General features: G+C 41.9%; 1 protein-coding gene across 24 annotated transcripts in view; it reads right to left on the bottom strand.

The window, feature by feature from the left end:
• anks1aa (ankyrin repeat and sterile alpha motif domain containing 1Aa) overlaps positions 1–21,093 on the bottom strand; it is a 54,949-nt gene that overhangs the window by 7,037 nt on the left and 26,819 nt on the right. For 8 of the 24 annotated variants that reach the window (XM_078950376.1, XM_078950373.1, XM_078950375.1 and 5 more), the window contains 6 exons: positions 20,765–20,861; positions 16,531–17,009; positions 8,028–8,097; positions 4,955–5,067; positions 1,249–1,347; positions 345–491 (listed from right to left, as the gene is read on the bottom strand). In XM_078950376.1, the coding sequence (XP_078806502.1) occupies positions 345–491; positions 1,249–1,347; positions 4,955–5,067; positions 8,028–8,097; positions 16,531–17,009; positions 20,765–20,861 (1,005 nt within the window). Of the gene's footprint in view, positions 1–344; positions 492–1,248; positions 1,348–4,954; positions 5,071–8,027; positions 8,098–9,245; positions 9,300–16,530; positions 17,010–20,764; positions 20,862–21,093 lie in introns of all 24 variants that reach the window. The other 16 variants (XM_023956738.2, XM_023956739.2, XM_023956740.2 and 13 more) reach the window with 3 other exon arrangements.

Here is a 21,093-nt window from a genome sequence, read left to right as displayed (position 1 = left end):
AAATAAAACAAAAGCCAAATGACAAGACAGCACAACAACAAACTAAAAGTGTTAGAAATGGACTTTAACAAGGAAAAACCTTGGTAAAATGAGACTAAAGATACAGTAGAATCTACGATAAAACACGATTTAATTTTAGAGAACAAAAAGAATTTTTGCCGCACAACCAACCAACCAATACAGTTTCTACATCTGCTGTTCTGTCCTTGTGTGCAACTTCTACTTTTCACTGTCTGTGAACTCCACTCTGAGCTTCAACTGTTCAACTAAATTCCTTCAGACAAACTCAAAACCTGACTTTCCCCCCTTTCCACGTGCGGTCCATGGAAGTCAGCGTGACTCACATTGACGATTTCCAGCTCCCAGAGGTTTTTAACACAGTCCAGGGTGTGGTAGTTGCTGGCCAGGAAGTTGGGCAAGTACTCCAGCAGACCCAGATTTTCCAGCCAGGCGGACAAGGAGTTGCTGCCGTCACAGCCCAGCGCTTTCACCTGTGTGAGAGCAGATCAGCCATCTCAGATGCTTTGAAGGGTTCTGGACAGTGACCTTCGACAGCAGGATTTGATCCACTGTAAAAGCGTTTCCAGTGGTACCAACCCATGTCGTTTTCTAGGACATAGTTTCTGCAGAGCAGGTCATTAGAAATTGGTTGTGGGCGGGACTGTTGGCATGGAGCAACCCCCCTCCCCCCTCTCTGTTGCTGAAAACTTACACTCTCTCCCGCTAGCTTACAGTCCCTCACACCCCCGACCTAATAATACTGGTGCAACAAAAATGGCGAGTAATATCGGAGATATCCAGCCGCATAGGTTTGAGTCAGATTCCAGTTCAGACGAGGGAAAACAAAGACGGTACATGGATGTATAAGTCTGCAGGTGGATGCATCAGAATGGAGCGGAGGAGGGTTTATTTTCTGTGCATCAAGTAATCTCTTTTTCAGATGGAATTTATTCGTCTGCTCTGGATCCACAACAATTTGTATAAAGAAACACTCAGAGGTTCAATTTTAGGCTTAATTTTCTAAATAAATGTCCTCCATACGAAAAATGCAACAAGAACACGTTAAAAGCACAATCTTTATTAAAGTGGGTCTTTAAGACATTTCAGGTTTTTTTAAAGCTAGCACATAATCAAATAGCAGGTTAGACTGTTTTTCACTTTTGGACTATAAATCCACTTTATCATACATGTCAACCCGTGCAGCACATTCATGTGTTTTTACAGGTTGAGGAGGTCTGGACTTGTTACCTTCGGAAAGGCGCGTGCTGCATGAAGGATCTTCTTCCTGTGGCTCGTGTCCGTGATTCCAATCTCTCTTAAGTCCTGGTCTTCCATGACATTACTCCCCTGCAAAGCCAAAAGACAAACACCAGAGTCACCGCTATTATCGTGCAGGAAGTGGGAGAGGAGGCACTCATGACCGTGCGGCTCTAGGAAAACACGTGAAAGTGTAGCCTGATGATTAAAACCGCAAACACTGAGCCTCAACATACAGTTAGACTCCCCCACCACATCTGCTGACTCCCCATAAGCATAAATGTCAATTGTCTCTTAGTGGGGCGGAAGTGTGCCGGTGTGGGTGGCTGAGTTGTGGTAAACAATGCTAAAGCAGGTCTTTGTTTAGACATAAAGGTTGAGACAGCGTGGCAGGTAATGGATAGTGGGGAAAAGAGCCATAAATCAGTGGCAGAGATGCAGAGCGGTCAGCATTCCTCAGATGGACGAGGAGGAGTCCTGGGGCTGACAGCAGTTTGGAAATCAAAACACCTGACTCGCCTCCCCTGATTTATTTGGAGTCCGTTACTGCGGCAGCGAGGAGCTGGTAGGAGCCCAGATCCATCCCGTCGAGTGGGAGCCATGGATGCAGGAAAAAGGAAGGGGCGGGGTTTGGGTCAGCAGCTTAACCTCATCTGCTGAAGTGTCACGATCAGCAGGAGCAGCTGTCTCAAGCGCATACTGTGATAGCTCAGGATCCACATGGCAGACTCATCAATTCCACCTTAAGGTGAAAAAGTGGTTGAGTGTGCTCCCTCACACACAGCACCATGTAGGAGAGCCTGCACTTAACACAAAGAGGATCCGGCTGAAAGAGGACACTAAAACGTCAGTTTTGTTTCATACAAATAATAAAAAAAACGGTATCAGTTTCCCTGTTTTATCATCTCATTGATGTTTTAGTTGAAGCTGGTTTTCTGTTTAAATGACAGGGAGGGAGAAAAAAAATAAACTTCCTGAGAGCACCTGAGCTTTTTAAAAGCCACGTCCATCATGGTGATCCTCAGTCTTGGTTAAAACTCACATTATCATCCATTAAACTCCCAACTTAAAAGCCTTTCTCTCTCAGAAGCAACCCGATTTCTCTGAAACTTTATAGGGAGCTGGATGAATAATGACTCCATCAAAGTCCGTGGGCGATTGCATTATCCTCCTTCTGGAGATTCACTGATAAATGAATCTTTCTTTTTTCTAAGAGGGAGGGATCTCTGCTCTGACATACTGGAGCCCCCCATTTCCTGGGTTGAATGAGGGGATGAGGGATTCTTTTTGTTACTGTTGAGTGTGAGAATCATTCTTTTCTCTTGATCATCAAAAGGCAGCTATTGCATCTGGTTGTATAGCGATAAACGTAACTCTAAGCAACACAATGTGTTTAAAAAAACTTCATATTTAGGAACGTAAACATTAAAAACGTGTTGGAAAGTTCGCCATGCAGAAGGGGATGGTTCATCTCTCCAGAGAGGTCTGTAGCCTAGCAATAACTCAGATTATGATGTCCCACACAGTAAACTCAGGTAAAACAGGTGATCTCCTCTTAAAAAAAAAAAAAAAAAACCTTGATGAAAACAAAACCATGATGACAAACCTGGTTTTTAAATCTGCAGCAGTAAAACGTCACGTTGATAAGTAAAGATTAGGGTTTTTGGGGGGAATTCAACAATCTGTTGCCATAGCAACTTCAAAGACCCACTCGATCAACTTTTGATCTATTTTTAAAGCGTTCCCAGTGATCTTATAATTATGACGATGTCACTTTTGGCCAAAATCCAAAAACCTGTGTCGTTTTCTTGGACATAGTTTCTGCTGTTTATGTATTCATAGTTTGGGAGGAAAATGTAGTTTGCGCGTAAACACGCTTAAAAGAAGTATTAATAGATCACCATCACTGCACAGCAGAGTCATCAATTAATCCACTTTAAAACCACTAAGCTTAAAATGCATGAAACCATTATGGATTTTTTTTTTTTTTACAGGGTTTAGTTTCACTGGTTTGATCCAGTGTGACAGCTTTGACTGTTTATTTCTGATACAGAAAGATGAGCCGGTTCTACATTTAGGGAAACTGTTAGATTGACTAACTTTGCAGAGACGAAGCAGAAAAACTCCAAAAAGATTCATGTCTTGGTGTTCTTCCAACCGTTTTTGGAACCTGAGGATCAAAACTGAGCTCTCTTTGAAGAAGCAATCATTGCTAAATAAAAATATCCACGGATGTTTGCTCTTCCCTTGCTGACCACATTAAAGCGAGCGTCAGACAAAGAGGAGCCCCAGCAGAAGGCTGGCTCTGTTGAGCATGACGCAGCCAGCAGAAACTGCATGAAACACATGCAAAAAATTAAAAAAAAGGGGGAGCTGTTCTGTTTCAACCAGGAGCTTTTTTGGACACCACTGGACAGCAGCAGCGGGGCTGCATCTGGACGGGACATCTGCTTCACAAGTCGATAAAAAGCCCCTAATTGGTTTCGTCTCTAAAAATTGATATCGATCGGCTTTTAGAGCGAGCCTGCAGGGCCGGCTCAGAGAGCAGAGCGTGCTGAGTGGCAGAATCGACACAGTTTAAAGCCGGAACACTATTCAACAACATCATGCTCACCGTCGCACCAGCATGCAACCAAACCAGACTGACGCTGCACGAGGAAAAACTGCAAACAGTCACATTTGACCGTGAAATGGAGAAGTCTGTATTTATGAATGCTTGCTTTTCAGGAAAGCTGTAAAGATTCATTGTGTTCATTTCTTCAGGCAAAAACACAAATAGAAACGAATTCTAAAAGTTAATCAATTTTTTACTGCTGGAAAGGGATTATATTTACAGTTTAATTAACTTTAAGAAGCCCATAAGTCACCATCTTATGTGATCTGCTTTTAAGTTCCACTTCGATCATCTTTTGATCTGTTTTAACAGCGTTCTCAGTGCTATTTTAATTAGGATTATGCCAGTTTTAGCTAAAATGGAAGAAAAAAAAACTTGTGTCGTCTTCTAGGACGTAACTTCTGAGAGCGGCATTAGAGTTCATTAGAAATTTGCCTGACTGTTGAACAGGAGCAACCCCGCCTCCTCTTCCCCTCCCTGTTGCTGAGAGCTTTTTATTTTCTTTTTACTCTCAGTGCAAGCCCTAAACAACAGGAGTTCATTACTAAAAAAAATATGGAATAAAGATTAAAGGTTACAAAAATGTAAAATATTTAACAGAAGGAACATTTTATTATATTAGTTTGATAATTTGCAGCATTTTTTTAATAATCCATGTGTTCAGTACATTTGATCAAACCTCCAGTGGGACAGGACGACCTTTGGCTGCGTTTTGTCTTTGCATGCTGAGTCAGGGAGTGGTGCTGGCCGTGCTGACGTACCCCATCGTTTCAATGCGTTTGCACACCAGAGACAGATTTACGGCTGCAGCCCCTTAAGCTGCATTTTAGACTCAGTTATCAAAATGTGGAGGCAGATTTGCGGAAAACAAAACCTGTTGAGTTTGTTAAGCGCTGGACTTCAGCGGAAAGCCAAACGTTAAAGACATCAACCAGACCAACATGTAGATGCTGAAGTTAAACCAGCGTCGAAGGCTGGAGAAAAAACTGTTATTTTCATAAACAAAGCAACAAACAAGGTATATTTATGGGAAAAGTGTCATAAACAGAGAAGTGAGGCAATAAAAGCCCCCGAGGAACTCACCATGTAGTGCAGGTCGTCAAAGCCGTTTAGCAGCAGTTTGCTCTCATACTGAGGCAGCCCCACATGCTCCAGCCAGTCGCCCACGGGCTGATCCAGCAGCCGGCCTGAAGCACCTGCTGACAGGGGAAAGCGCTTCAACAGGGAGAAACCTTTCAGCCGGTAGCAGCGACACTCGGAGGACGAGACGTGGCATCGCCACATCATTACGGGCCAGCACAGCCGAGCGCATCGGCAACAAGACGGTGAAGGAGACAGTGTTCTTTGTGGACCGGGCGTTAGCTCCCGCTGGGCTGCGGGGGCCAAACCACAGAAGGCGAGATGGATGAAATTGCCCCTGGACGCAGGGGTAAAGCATGGGGGTGAAGGGGACTTGAGCTGACAGCGACTAACTTTTTAGGTGATCTACACAAATTCCAAACAAACTGCTTGATCACTGGAAAAGATCCGACAAGTAAACCAGAAAAAAGGTTAAATGCTCAATCACAGGTAGACAAAAACTGACCCGACCAGAGACGAATGAGAGTAAGAAAGAGTTCCTGACTGTCAAATTCCTTCAATTAAACAAGATTTGTTTCAGCCAAGAAAAAAGGCAGTCTAGCATAACTTAGGCACAGGCATTACCACAAATGCCAAAACAACTCCTGAAACAGCCTAAATCCTAATCGTTTCTCGTTTTTTATCTGCTAAACCTCTAGCAACCTCGTTCCTGATGTGATACAAACACCAGTTAAATCCATTTAGTGACTCCGGAAGTTTAGAGGAAACAAATCATCCCAGCAAAGATCCAAAAATCCACTCTCATTTGTTAAAATGGTTTTAAAAAAAAAGTTGCATCCAGAAGTGTTTTTGAATACAAAACAGTAAAAAAAAAAAAAAAAAATAAGGGAGGTTTGGTCAGCAGCAGACTCTCATCAGGAAAGCTGCCGAGTGCAATCCCATTGTCCCGCCGGTGCACACTCATTCCCCTCCCCTCCTATCTCTCCTCTACTCTCTCTACCACCATCTCTGAAAACACTGCAGGTGGCGGATCCTCCTCAAAGTTGGCCAGATTCTTTTGCCCTGTAATCCTCTTCCACCTACATCTCCTACAGCCTTATTCTGCTCGTGTGTTTCTGCAGCATGCATCCCGATCCCTCTGATGCAAGAGACTGCAGGGAAGTAACCAATCAAGTCCCAGCATTGTGGGCAAATGCTTGAATATTAAAGAGGGGAAAATTAAGTCGTGGAGCTTTATGTAGCTGAATCAAAGACAAGTTTTTTTTTTGCCTGGGAGCTTCTCAATAGCTGTCTGAAATATTGAACTATAGGCTTGGCAGCTGAAAGGCTGAGGCTTCCATACGGATCAGAGGGTTTAGCATCAGACCAGGCTAAAAAAAAAAAAAAAAAAGGAAAAAAGCAGTCAGGGACAGGACTAACAACTCAACTGCAGCACTGTCAGCTTTCTTCCAGACTACAGAGAAAAATGAGCTGCCACCCCTGACATATGTAGAGATTAATATTTTAACAGCCTACTTCAGTCCATGGCATAATAAACCAGGGGGGTAAAATAATACGGTGCAGGGAAAGTGAGGATGAGTGTCTGAATAGATTGAAAAGGGTTGCAGAGTGAAGGTGAAGGCTGAGGGATGCTGGAGGGGAATGCTGAAAGGGGAGGACGTCGATTGATTGGGTACCGGCATCATCCATCAATCCAGATGACACAGAAAAACACGTACAGAATTTTGAAATCCCAGCGACGGATCAAATCAAATGCATTTTCTGCACCTTTGTTTTGAAAACCAGTTGTTTTTGCAGCTTACAGTGGAGAACTTGTCAAACACTTCCAACAAAAAGACCTTTAGGCAGCTCTTGTCATGACAGATAAACTACAAAACCCAATAATGTTGGTTTAGGTGTACTGATATAATAATATTTAATATCCGCCAATATTGATATTGTACCAAAACTATGATTATACTTGAAACTGCAAAATGATTTGATTAGTAAAAGACTACTGCAATCAGATTGGTAACACCATACAGTGTAACATGGTTTCTCAAACAGAGAAGCTCCAACAAAAATGTACAGATCATTAACATTGTAAAGGCTCTAAACTTACTCATATTACAAAAATGACTCATATTACAAAAATGACTCATATTACAAAAATAAATGTTCTGCCTCTCCTGGACGGCGTTTTTTAAGTTTGGCCACTAAGTGGAGCTTGCGCTATCGCACTACAATTTATTCCAGAATATTTGAGTAAAAAACTGTGCTTTAGACCACAAATGGTTACTTTAAAAAAAAAGTTTCCTTAATATAGTTTAGAAAATTCATGACTGAGTTTATAAAGTTGTTCATTTAGTCAGTGATGTACGTTTAGGTAGACCGAGCGTCAGCATTAGCCGTCCTATGGGAAATTCCATTATATGTTAGCATCAAGCTAGTGGACTTAGGTTTTACTGCTGTTAAGCGTTAAGACACCAGAAAAGGAAATGCATAAAAGATTGATCTATACTTTTATGGATGGACTATTGATCTATTAAGCTTGGATGGATTCAGATCGATTAAACAATTTCATCAACCCCATCTCTAGCATATACCACGTCTGATGGCTAGATTGATGATGCGTTTGATTAAGCCTCCAAGGGTCAAACTTTACAAACATGAGAGCGATTGGCCAAAGTTGTGGCAAAATCGCAGTAGAGTCATTCTTATCAAAGTGTCTGAACAGAAATCAAATTAACACAAAGAAATTTTTCATTTTCCTAACTATTCTGTGTGAAAACTGATATCCTAGCAATAGGAAATGTTTTTTAGAACAAATTAAGTGAAATTGAACAATTTCCTACAGCACACCTGACTATGCCTCATAGTATACTAATATACCACGGCACACTGACTAAAAAACAGTGCATAGAGGTTTTATTTTTTTATACCAACCAAGTAGATGTGAAAAATAATGAACAATAAATTAGTTTAGCTGTGTAGGAGTATCATTTGATTCCTAACTTTTAAAAAGTTAAATGTCTAGCAGCTTAGATGATCAGTATATAATGATGATCACTGAAGTATAAATGGATGGTTACTGTACCTGGTGCAACAAACTGCTGTTCGCCGGAAAGGTCGATCCGAGCACCAATAAGGGTCATGATCTTCTCGATCTGAAGATAGAAATAGAAAAAAAGAGATTAGAATGCTTCAAGAGGCATTTTCAAATGGCGACCTCCACCTTTCAGCAGCTACAGCAGGAAGAAATGCAGCCATGCACTGAACAGCGAGGCCTCCTCATGCCAGCTTTGCCCATGCCGTTAATATAGCTGAACAATAGGGCGAACAGTTCAGCTGCAAAAGTTTGAACTCCAGTCTATGTCCAAGCATTAGCTTGTTGGTGTCTCTCTCTTGTCTGATGTAGGGCCAAATTGATCATCAGCCCATCACTGGATTAATGATAAAAGAGGCACACAGCTACACACATCATCACCCAAAAACACCTGGCAGCCCATTCAAACCCATAAGCCCACCAACCATGCAAGGATTTTAAGGCTGTGGTTAAAGGTTAGGAGAAGTGAAGGATACAAACATCACGAAGGCCACAACATAACTTCATAATTTATACTTTTATTGCAGTTTTTTAGACTGAACCATTGTTTAATACATATGAACATAGCATCACTTATTGCAGGCAGCAAAAAAAAAAAAAAAAAAAAAAGAGCTTGGTTATTTAGAAGCACTTGTTTCAAGACAGAACGGTAGATGAAGCAGACCCACAGAGGTACAGGACCAGAAATGGAGAGAAAAGATAGGAGCCATATTTTCAAACAACAACCTTGCAGATCTTTTCACAGATGTTTAGATTTTTAGAATGTATCTTATTTATTTTATTCTACTTTTACTAATTGCAGTTGTCCGTTGTCAGCATGAGTGACAGACACCGCTCACAAACAAAGATCAGAATGTGCGTTTAGGTCACTAATAAAGATTGTTGTGTCGAAAATTACAAGTAAAATATTTTTAAAAAAAAAGCATTATTAAAGGTAAAATAAATCCTAAAAGGACAAAGCGAGATTCAGCTTTAAATGACAACAACTTCATTGAGTATTCCAACATTGGTTAGTGAAAGGAAGCCTTTTTGCTTGCTCAGAGATAAAACAAATAATCCAAGAGATTATTTCATTTCAAAAGGAAAGCCGGAGAAAGAAGGCCTTCAACGCCCTCCCTAAAAAAAAAAAAGAATACCCCAAAGGAGAACAGAGCTAACCCCCCCCAAAAGTACCAGCAGCATTCATATATATATATATGAACATCTCACATTGTCACAGGATTTAGATCTTCGCAGCTTTGGAACAGGAGAAGTCCTCCCTTTCTGCTGAGAGAAGGTTTAAGCTTTGACTTCCATTAAATTTGATGAAAGGGCTCAGATTGTCAGTGGTATTTAGTTGCATTAAAACCATTATTAGTTAATAAAGGACAATTTCAGATAACCCTAGAACTGTTTTAAATGGTTGAAATAACATGTTTAAGAAGTTGCAGTGGTACACGAGTAAAGACATTATTTAAGCACCCTTTTATATCCTTTTTTTTCTTTTTTTAAAATTTGCTAAATCAATCCACCATTGTTTTCAACACACAAGTTATCACAATCTTAACTCTTGATCCAAATTCTGACTTGTCACCAAAACACTTAAAACAAAATATAAAACTAATAACCTCCATTTATGTTTATAGTCAGTGAGCATCCACAAATGCTGGTGGTAAACCCTCTAAAGTTATGTAACAGTGAGGCTCCATTTAAAGGCATTTAAATAAATAACATGTTTACATAATAAAATAAATTAGTTTTAAAAGATTCTGCTCTCCAAATGTCCAGCGAGTAATCTAGAAAAAACAGAAATTCAGTACGAGCACAAACTGTGCCAGACTTCCATAAACGGGCCATAACTCCGAACAAAGTGTGAGACGAATTCCATAAACACATCTGTTTAGTTAGCATATAAAAAGTCACAGGTAAAGGTCATTTGTTGTATGAGTTCGTGTGGACGACTAGGCTACTTTTTAAAGCAGGATCTGCTTTCATGTCACATGACTTCATAGAACCGGATTTATTTTGGCTTTACCCATTTTAAAGAAGCTGTAAAAGAATGCCAACTTTTATCCTGGATCCAGTCCATCAAACCGTTTACAATGACATGGGTTAAATCAAAGACTTCGCGTTACAGGAGCGGCAAAGGGAAATGCCTTAACGGCAAGCACAGAGGGACAATAAAGAACATTCTCTCCAAGAGCAAATGCAATCATTTCCATCTGAGGAGAAAATAATATTTAGTTTCATATTTGTCACACCAATAACCATCTCAGAATGGCTCTGTGAACGGCTGTAACTGCTCTGAATAAGTGGACAGACTGTCACAAAAATGAGTTCTAAAGCTTTCAGATTTCAAAGTATAAGCTTTTCTTGTGCAGAATAACAGATTTAGAAATACAAGTGTTGAGGTCAGGGGCAGTTCCTGTGACAGACAAGCGTGGAACTGGGTAAATATATCCTTATCAGGGGATATGACCCACTAAATTACTCAAGATAATTGCCATCCGCAGAAACAGAAAGTCCAGATTTCAAATTCATATTCCAGAGTCATATTCAGAAGTAAGAGAGCTAGAAGAGACTAGAGAGTGGAATGTGTTATGGCGCTGTGAAACTGAATCAATTCACAGACCTAAAATAAAAGAAGTCTTTGTTAAAGGGACTCGCTATGAGCAGGAGGGTACAAAGAGCAGGGTCAGAGGTCACCGATGAGGTAGAGGTCAACAGCTGAAGAGCTAGAGAAGATGTGAGAGGATCTACAGGGGGGGCTTGAACCCATTTATCATGGCATCAAGCAGGATAACTTCACTCCACTACAGTTGGGATTAGACAATATCTTTTAATGGTAACTTTGAGAGTTGCAAACTGTGTGCCAACAAAGAAAAGGGAATGCTGGGAAGAATACATTGTGGCTGACAGAGGGTTTCAGGAGATTTAAAACGGCAGAGAGAGCGTGCCTGGACTGCTTGGCCTTATACTGGCAACAAAACAAAGGCCGACTAAAAACTCTGGACTAATGAATAGCATCATATGGGAACACAAACACCCCCCCTGTGCAGTGGTCAGTGCCAACATCCCAATGTCAAAACGAGACTAAGCACCGTCAGCAGTGTTGGTACCAAAAATAGTCCTGTTTTTAAGTACAGTGACCCTCCTGCACAACTCAGAAAACTCCTCTCTATCAGGTCGATATTACTTTTTTAAAGCGGGGCAGTTCCTCGCCCTACTTGACAGACAGGACACCCCCTAAGGCCAGTGGCTAAACTTGTGACAAAAGATGGTAACTGCATGTTGCAGTCTCCCGTGGTCATGCTCTGTTCTCTCCCTGTTGGGGAGTAAAAGATTTAATTTTGGTCCTGGCTACACCAGGGCTCTTCTTCCCAAGCCCACGCTGCGATTTGATCTGAGCAACTCCGACACAAGAGATGGCTTGGAAACCGAAAGCAAGGACACAGAATATAAAAGCTGCATGAACGCAGCAATGAGCTCGCAGAAACCAGAAGACTTAAATTTAAAAATGTCAAGATGGACGGCCTTCTCCAATAACAAACTCTACACCAGTAAAACTGTACGATGAAGAGGCGAAAACCTGATGTGGCAAAGAATCTCCAATAAGTGAAAAAGACCGAACAAGTAACGTCTTCTGAAATACACAAAAAAAGGATTTTCTCCTTCCGGCGGACATACAAAGCAAGCGTAGGACAGACGGGCCCCTGGCACTGCTGCTTATGAGAGGATCAATACTCACAAATGCTGGTTTTATTGCGGCCATTGCGTCGGTGGAAGTTTAAAGCAAAGCAGGGATGCAGTGGTCCTCTCCTTCAGATTCTCTCTTCTCTGGGAGAGCTGGTCCACACAATGTCACCCCTGAATTGTCATCTCCAGTCTGATTGCAAGGACCAACCCGCATTAGCATGGGCTTTACACACAAACGCACACACCCAGCTCCTTAAATGGAGAGATGCATAGGCCAACACCTCATGCAAGTCAAATCCCCTTGTCTTATAACAAGAGACAAGGGATCCGGTGGAGTGGGGGGTGGAGGACTCAAAAAAGGAGGAAAGGGAGCAAGACTGATACAGAAATGAAAGGGGGCTGTGAGAACTTGAATATTTAGCAAAGCAGACAGCAAGAGAGAAAAAAGGATGCCTGGAATGGGACGTGTGAACCCGTGAGAGGATTGGCGGTGTCCTGGGACCTGTTGGCCAAACGCTGTCAAACAGCTCTATAGAGTGCTGCAGAGCGGCCAGCCGTGACCAGCAAGATGGCTGTCACGGCGGTTCAGGCACCGTGGTGATGAAGACTGAAGAGAAGCAGAGGAGGAAGGACAAGGGAAGCTTTCGACTCCAACTACACCTGCTTCCCTCAAACAGCTCATTTAAAAAATATACAAATGAATCAGTGATGGTGGGAAGAATTCACATTAACAGACATATCATTCAGTCATTTCAAAAATTACCAAGAAAGCAGAAAATTCTGCTTTTAAAGCTGAGGCAGCAGGCGTTCATTTTACCCACTGAAGCTTAAGGCTTTTACATTTTAAATGTATTCTTGCTGCCATGCATAAATGTACGATCAAGCTGACAGGCTCTTGACATAAAAAGAGTTTGAAACATTGCGACAAGTTCAGAAGACAGAAGCTTTCTGCTACACAAAATATAAGCCTGGGACGTGAAACTGCCTTTTCTTTATCGTGGCAAAGAGGAAATGTTTGTTGATTAAATCCTTGTCAAATGTAAGTTTCACCACTAACAAACGTCAAATGCACTTCATATAAATGCTGAGTTATCTGGTGAAATAACCTTAAATCTTTTTCTTTCCCATAAATCTTCACCTAGATTTCTACATCCTGTAATCCCAGATGGGAGAGCAAGTAAAGATGCGGATTCATGTTTGCTCAAGCCTCTCACAGATTGGCTCCTGTGCTCTTTGAGTCTAGCACCGGAGGGAAGGGGACAGCTCCGGCATCACAAGGGGCTGCACTGGCTATCAGGGAGGAGCAGCAGTCTGCAGAAAGGAATGACACGGCTGTCGTAATCCAGTCACGCTCTAAAGGGACACAGGCCTCTAGTGAAGTGTGAGGAGGAGAGGTGCATTGGAAAGTGGATAATTAGACAAAACAAGTCTGTCAGACTGCAGCCTCTGCACCATGACAAGACCAAAGAGCTATCGAAGGACACAAGGAACAAGATAGTTTACCTGAACTAAACTGGGATGAACTGGAACGGGGCGGCTGTGGTGCAGCGGTAAGGCGGTCGACCCATGGTCGTAAGATAGCAGGTTCGCCAATGGGTCGAAGTGTCCTTGGGCAAGACACTGAACCCCACCTTGCCTCTGGTGGGAGGTTGGTGCCAGTGTTCGGCAGCGGAGCCGCCGCCAGTGTGTGAATGTGTGTGCGACTGGGTGAATGGGTCTGTTAAGCGCTTTGGGCCTTGAAGAAGGTACAAAAGCGCTATATAAGTATACGCCACTCACCATTTAGCCTACAGTAAGAGATCAACTGTTGGAGCAATTACTAAAAATTGGAAGAAATAAAAGATCACTGAACTCACTCCACTTAGAGTTCCATGCCAAATCTCACCTGGTAGGGTACAAAAGATACTGAGACTGGTGAGGAGACAACCCAACACTACATGGGGAGAATTGTTCAATGGAATGATGAGAGCTGGGGCCACAGTAACAAAGGTTATTACTACAGTAACACACTACATTTTCACAGATTCAGATCCTCCGGTGGTCCCTACCCCTGCTTAGTTTAATACATGTCCAGAGTCCAGACCCATACAAAGTTCTCCAGAGACCATCTGGATGATCCAGAGGATGATTGGGAGAATGAGACCAAAAAGGAACTCTGGTATAAATGCCACTGGCTGTATTAGGAGGGGGAAGAATGCTAAGTTGCACAGGAAGGCAGGAACACTACATACACTGTGAAGCATGGGGGTGGAATCATCATGCTTTAGAACTGCTTTCCTACAAAGGGGACATGATACTGATCCGTATGGATGAATGGACCACTATAGCAGCTACAGTGAAAACCTGCTGAAGACCTACAGGAAACGTTTGACCTCTGCCACTGTCAACCAGGATTACACTGCAAAGTATTAAGATTAACTTTATTATTGGGCCAATACTTATTTTCTGCACTAATATGCAAATAAACTCTTCAAAAATTATTCCAATTTGATTTCCTGTAATTTTTTTACATTCCGTCACTTTCATAGTTGACATGTACCTATGATAAACATTACATTAAACTGATCTTTATAAGCAGAAAAACTTGCACAATCAGCAACTGACAAATACTTTTTTTTGCCATACCGTAAAAGCTTTTTTTAACTGTTCTAACCTCATAAAATGAACCTGTAGTAACAGGGTATTTTTTAGTTGGAATTACAGTTAATCACAAAGAGAAAAAAAGATCCTAAAATGTCAGGGTGATATACTGTGTGGTTTGCGTTTTTTACACAATTTAAATCCACAGATAAAGAAGGTCACAGTCCTTCAGTCTGATATAATGAACCACAATATCTCTACTGTATCCCAAAATAGACACAAAAACCCAGAGAGGACTTATCATGTCTAAGAACAGACATGGTGAAGTACAGGAATGTTAAAGCTGGTTTTTATCTGTAACTTTTGTAGCTAGATGTCACTGAATCTCACTAATCTTTTAGCTGACAAGTACATGGCATAAAGCACTTGAGCGTGTGTGTGTTTTATTTTATCCACGCACACAAAAAAAAAAATACAGCAACAGGATAGTAATAAGTAATGGAATCCCCAAAGTCATTGTTGCCTTTAAGAACAATTCAATTCAAAAAGAAGTACAAATATATTAAGCATTTGCAATGTTAAAAGATGTGTCTTGTACATTTTTCTGTTCATGGGACTGTTCATTAACAAACACAAAAAGATACTCTAGTGTGTAGAAGATTATACCTTTTTTAGAAGATTATACCTTGTATTATATACAAGTTAAATCTGCAAGATCCAAAGAATGCTTGAAAAAAAGCTCTGGTGTAGATGAGTTGAGTTGGCCGATCTAAACACTGAAAGTGAGTACTGAATCTCCCTAATGGTGTCAATTTCATAAAAGAAAAAAAATAGAAAGTTAAAATTGAACAATTTCATGATCGAAAAGGCAAACTCTTGAGATTTATCACTCGTCTCAAGGCTCTAGATCCATTCCTGACCGCCGCTGCAGCTTTAGTGGTACTGCAAATGCTGCAAGCATCAGGTAGAACTGTTTAAACCGCGAATAAAATGCAAAACGTCCTTGCTGAAAAGACCATCTAGACCGCAGGTGTCAAACTCCAGGCTCGAGGGTCTGTGTCCTTCATGTTTTTCAACTAAGCTGCCATTGTAGCTTCTGACTAGCAGAACACGTGATTGAGGTAATCAGCTGCAGAAAAGGACGAATTTAGGGGAAATGAGCAGTTTTCTGACACCCCTTATCTAGACCGTCACTGCAACAAACCCCTGGCAAAATATGGTCACAAAAAAAGTGAAATCGCTGATGTAAGATACTGTTTTCCAAAAACATAAGTATTTTTAAGCAAAACACTGACACATGCACATAAACAAACAAACTCTCCATCAGCAAAAAAGTGGACTTTAAACTGATTCTTCAGGCTGTGAGATCCCCAATAGGGCCAGCTAAAGGAACCCTGAAGATAATGATGATACCCAGCATGGTCAGTCATCAGAAATGCACGTTTCAAGCAGACCATGAAACAGTAAAGTTTATCTACAGCTCACACTGGAAGCAAACGGAGGCCCAAAAATGCGTTTAAAAGTGCCAACGGAAGATGGTGAAAGAAGCCAATGAGGAATGTCAACAATGTAAGCGTACTCAACTATGTTTATATCTGCTCTGGGTTTGTTAGTACAATCTGTAAATTATTAATCTTTTGGGTATTCCAGCATGAAGAGGTGGAGAAAAGGTTGCGGAATGATCCCGCCGCTGGATATCCGAGTGTGTGTGTGTTTCACACCTGTCTGTGTATTCAGAGTCGGTAGCAACACAAGAGCTTAAAGCTGAAGACACAAATCTGCAGCTTCCAAATTTTGTCCAAACATAGAAATCTCTGCCTTCTGCATTATTGTCTTCAGAGTTGTTCATCCCCAGATTCTTGTCCTCTCTAATCTCCTTTACACTGAGCTCTCTTAAGCTCCTCATCCGTCTGCAGACTAAGAACCGAGGTGTTGAAATGGTTCTGGAGAATCCTCCAATAAAAATGTAAACCAAACTCTGGAAAAATCCAACTATACTATATTGCATCCACTTCTGGAAGCAATGCAAAAGGTTTGTTGTATCAACATAGCTGTCAGTTGCTCATTGCAAGCGTAGAAATTCTGATTGCAGTTTCAGGTAGTTTAAACTGCAAATTCCAAAAGATTTCTTCCATTTGACTTCTAAAAGCTGCCCAAAAGTATGTTTTATTTTTCTGTCAACATAAATTAAATCGACATACAGAACAGATTGGTCACAAACAGCGTCTGAACCGCTTACCTCGTCCCATTCTGAGGTGAAAGAGGGAGATTTCTCCAGCCTCTTCTTCCCTGAGCTGCAGTTGGAAACAGACTCGCTCCGGTTTCCCAGGCCCCCTTCATCCTCACTAGGTGGGGACACCAGCAAGTCAGAGTCAGACTTGGACAGGCTGCGGGCCAACTTCAGGTCCCCAGGAGGGCGTATTCGTGCGCCGGAGCCCGAGTCCCGGGGCTCCTTGTTCACAGTGGCATAAATTGCTTTTGGATCGCAGTCTGCAAAGATGGCAGCCATGCTGGGTCGAGCGGGTTGCGTCGGAGCAGCGGGTTCTTGTTTGACTTTAGCAGCTTTCCTTTGTTGCGGCTGGACTTGGTTGGCTGGCAGAACAGCTGGGAGACTGAAGGCGTCCTCGCGGGAGTCAATGACAGGAGAAGATCCGTGCAGGAGGCCAGTGAACTGCTCCGGGACACCTGCTCCCTGATCCTGGCCGGACTGGGAGCTATCTGAACACAGGTAGGGGAAGGAAAAGAAAAGACAAAGTCAGGTTGGAAAAAGAAAAGTTGGTGAGAGCTGGAAAGTGGACTTCTCAACTGAGAGGCAGATCCTTGGAGCGAGGCTAATAAGACACCACCCACATGTGCGGAAAAACAGATCTGCATTTGTTTCCAACCAGGAGAGAGGGAAAGAGAGAAAGGAGACAGAGCGGAGAAAAAGGCGTTTGTGTTCTGGAAAAAAAATGAAAAAAATGCGTTTCCAAGTCAGACATTTGTCAGGGGATGTTCTGTTTCTGGGAGTCGATGGACGTCATCTTTGAGAGCAGTCCTACCTTCACTCCCCAACACTCTGGATTCCCCCAAGTTTTGGAAGAAAGTGCTGGATCATAACTGCACAAATTCTATAAAATACACAGTTGTACTACAGATCTGTGAAATACCAAACTTACACGAGCTGGAAACTCCACAGGACTTGAAAGCAAGTGCAATTAAAAACAATTAAACTCCCTTCTCCCTCCCTCTCCCGGAGGACTGACTGCTGCACGAGCTCCGTTTCTGCGATCAAACCATCCCAGCTCGACGTTTCCCCGTTTCCATCTGCGCCCTGGCTTACCAAGCGACACTCGCCAGCCGGAGCTCAGTTTTGCCGTCTTTGTTGTCGTCTGCAGAGTGGCCAGCAGCTTCCTGTGTCTTCCTGCTTCTAAATCTAGACCTAATGGGGGCTCAGGAATGGAAATTTGAATCGCCCTATCCTCCAGCAGGAAGGCTCCTGATAATTAGTCCTGTGACACATATTGCATGTGTGTGTACACGTGTGTGTGTTGGCTTGGCTGGCAGGGTTCAGGGGGTGTTTGGTGACCGGGAATCTGGGTCAGCGACATCAGAGGAAAGTAATGGCCTGATGTGACACCTTTTGTTCTTCACAATACAAGGTGTCCTGTAAAACGCGCCGATTCTAAAAAAAAAACAACAACATTGGCATAGAACAAACCGAGTCCTTCAGTCTTCACGGTTTCTGAGGCCGTTTGGGGGATTGATTCAAACGACTCCCTGAACAAGAGACTGGTGAAGCACAAGGAGAAAGTATGAAAGTATGCGTGTGGGGGTTGAGTGTGTGTTATGGGGAGGAGAAGGAGCGGACTGTACACACGTGACGTGATCGCAGCCAAACGCCCACGTGCTTCTTAGCATATGGAGAGAGTGAACGCCCTATGAGCACATCCATGTGCTTCCAACCATCGCAACTGCTTTTAACCCTTGCAAACACCTTTCCTAGACTGGTATTTACGTAAGCTGACGTTTGTCTAACATCCGACTGAGGTCAGAGCAAGCGAGTGAGACGTTTGTTACATTTGCTTTGGAGACAGGATCGTCTGCTGACCATTTGTACTCCATTTGCACCTTTAAATTTTATTTATTTTTTTACATTTGCAGACATTTTGCTGTGCGCTTTAGGAGCTAAAACCAGCTTTAAGACGATAAAACATTTCACTGATGGAAAAAGTTGTAAGAAAACCACGGAGGTGACCTTAAAACTAGAAACCAAAGTTTCCGTTTAATCTCTGAGCTTTACAAAGGAGCATGTTGGGAACCGCAGTCGTCTTCAAGTGGTGATAAATGTAACCCCCACCATTCTGGTAATTCTTAAAAAGAAAGCCCAGTCCAGCTTACTCACAGCAACAGAACCACGTTAGCACAGGCAGCTTGGCTTAATCTGCTTTTCTGGTTTAGAGAACTCACAACAATAGGAAGCAAGTATTACATTTTCTGAAGGCATAGTGGAAGACTTATTTTTAAAGCTCACCATGGCCGTGGTTATGCTAGAGCGGATGGACGCGAAGCAAAGAAGCCCATTGTTTTTCAAAATCCACACCTGGAAGACTGTCAAACACTAATTTGGTATGTATGGATTAAAAAAAAATGAAAGGCTTGTAAGATGAAAAAACCGGAAAAGCTAAAAATTCTGCAAAAAAATAAAAGGCCGTCAAACGTTCAGTTTGACAAAATAAGGCTAAGAATTTTTCACCTTTTTTTTTTTTTTCAAATTTGCTGTGACTACGACGGAGTTTTAGGGCCACCAAAAAAAAAAAAAAGGTAAAATTACGAGATTTTAAGTTGTAGATTTACAAGAAAAAAACTAGAAATGTTACGAGATTAAAGTGGAAGTGAGCATTCAGAGCAGCAAGTGAACGCAGCGCAGCAGCAGACTGACCGACTAAACTAAATGGAACGGGTGAGCTGAATGTTTATTGATGACATTCCACATGTTTGGAAGCTCATTTGTTTTTTATTTATTAATGTTTTATTTATTGATGGGTGGTTTGCAGGATCTCTGCAGCTCCTTGATGAAGACAGCTGTGTCCCTGCAGCTGTCCACTTCAATCCTTTCTTCCTCCAAAGACAAGATCTCTACGTCTGCGTAATGCGTCTGTCTGAGGAGGAGAAGCACTTTTTGGCATTTTCAACGTTCTAATGCTAATATAACAGACTATTCTTTCATCTTTTTGCTTTATGTTAAAACGGGACGTTACCTCTGGAGGAGGGGGCGTATGTAACACTGTTTACTTCCGCATTGGTGTTCAGATGACAGGTTCATGACTTAATGAGACAAATGAACTTCAGGGTGTGTGAATGAAAAGGAGAATAAAGGCTGCAGCGGTCCTCTACACCCAAATGTGTCTCTGAGCTCCTTATTTTACAGATGAAACTCTGCTTCACTGACACCGAACCCCAGAAAGCCGGATCCACTCAAAATAATCTGATTTTGAGTCGCCAAGAGGTTCAGAATCTCTTTGTTTTTTAAATCTATCCGGAATTAAAGCTTCACAAAAGGCTCTACATATTTCATCTTCAAGCTAGGCTCCGATAAACGGAAAACTTTGGTGTTTTTTCCTCGTTAATCTATGACTTTTTTCTCGTAAATTTACGACCTAAAATCTCGTAAATTTAAGAGAAAAAAGTGTTTTGACAAAACAAAAAACTCGTAAATTTCCGAGTTTTTATCTCGTAAATAAAAGTCGTAATTTAACTTTATTTTGGTAAACTGGCCCTAAAACTCTGTCGTAAATTTCAACCAAACAACCAAATAAATTTTCAGAATAAAATCCCAAATTCTCTGTCTGCTGTCATCAATAAAACCCATTTGTAGTTGTGTATGGCGTTTAAATTTGCCCACATCCTCACACTTAATGTAAAAACAATTTTTTGGCTACTGTGGTTCTTTAAATTCTGTTTCCAGATTTTTTTATTTTGCATACTGCTACAGATACAACTGCTAAAACAAAAATCCCAGAAAGGAATTTTTCATTAGGGTATTTGCATTTGCACCATGCAAATATTTTTTATTGGGAGCTCTCCTCCTCCCCTGTGCTGCACACTTACTTCATGCACATGTGATGAAGGGGAATACTCAACTTTAAGCAAGAATGTGAGCCTGGGAATGCAACATAGGAATGTTCCAATCTGATGAAGAGCCTGCCTTCACATGCGTGGTGAAACCAGTCTTACCACTTGCTAAGGAATGTCGATCAACCCAAATCCCATCTGCTCACCGGAATGCCAATTCTGCATCTCCTTATAGTGCTAATCCAAGCCAGCCCATCTCAAGTGTACCGAGCTGAGATGCATTTCTCCTGTTTCATTGACGTGCTGGGCTCTGAGCTCGTGGCCGGAACGACCTCCCTGACCTTCTTTACTCTTACAAGAACAAAGGAAACAAGCGCGCTTGCAGCACCATGTCGGTTAACTAAAATGTACGGACTCACCTCCGGGAGCTCGAGGGCATTTCCGCGCAGGAGGGTGCAGACTGTCTTTCGTCTTACTTTGGGTTCTAAGGTCATTTGGGGGGACGCAGGATTTACGCTGGAGGAGGAGGAAAGAAAAAGAGCGCTGATATCACTTCAACACAAAAACCTTAAAACACCCCCCAAAAATGTAGCTTGCACTGTATTTCAGATGCAGCTAAAAATCTGAGCATCATATTTAAAATACTTGGACTAGTGTAACTGCATTTAAAAAATTCAAATATAGAAAAAGGCTCGTCTTAAGCAGTATTTTTTTCAAAATAAAGATCATATAATTGGTTTTGTTGCAC

This window comes from Oryzias latipes, chromosome 7 (genome assembly GCF_053564925.1).
Source record: "Oryzias latipes strain Hd-rR chromosome 7, Olatipes_Hd-rR_3.1".
Classification (NCBI taxonomy): domain Eukaryota; kingdom Metazoa; phylum Chordata; class Actinopteri; order Beloniformes; family Adrianichthyidae; genus Oryzias; species Oryzias latipes.
This window is presented reverse-complemented; position numbering and strand designations above follow the sequence as displayed.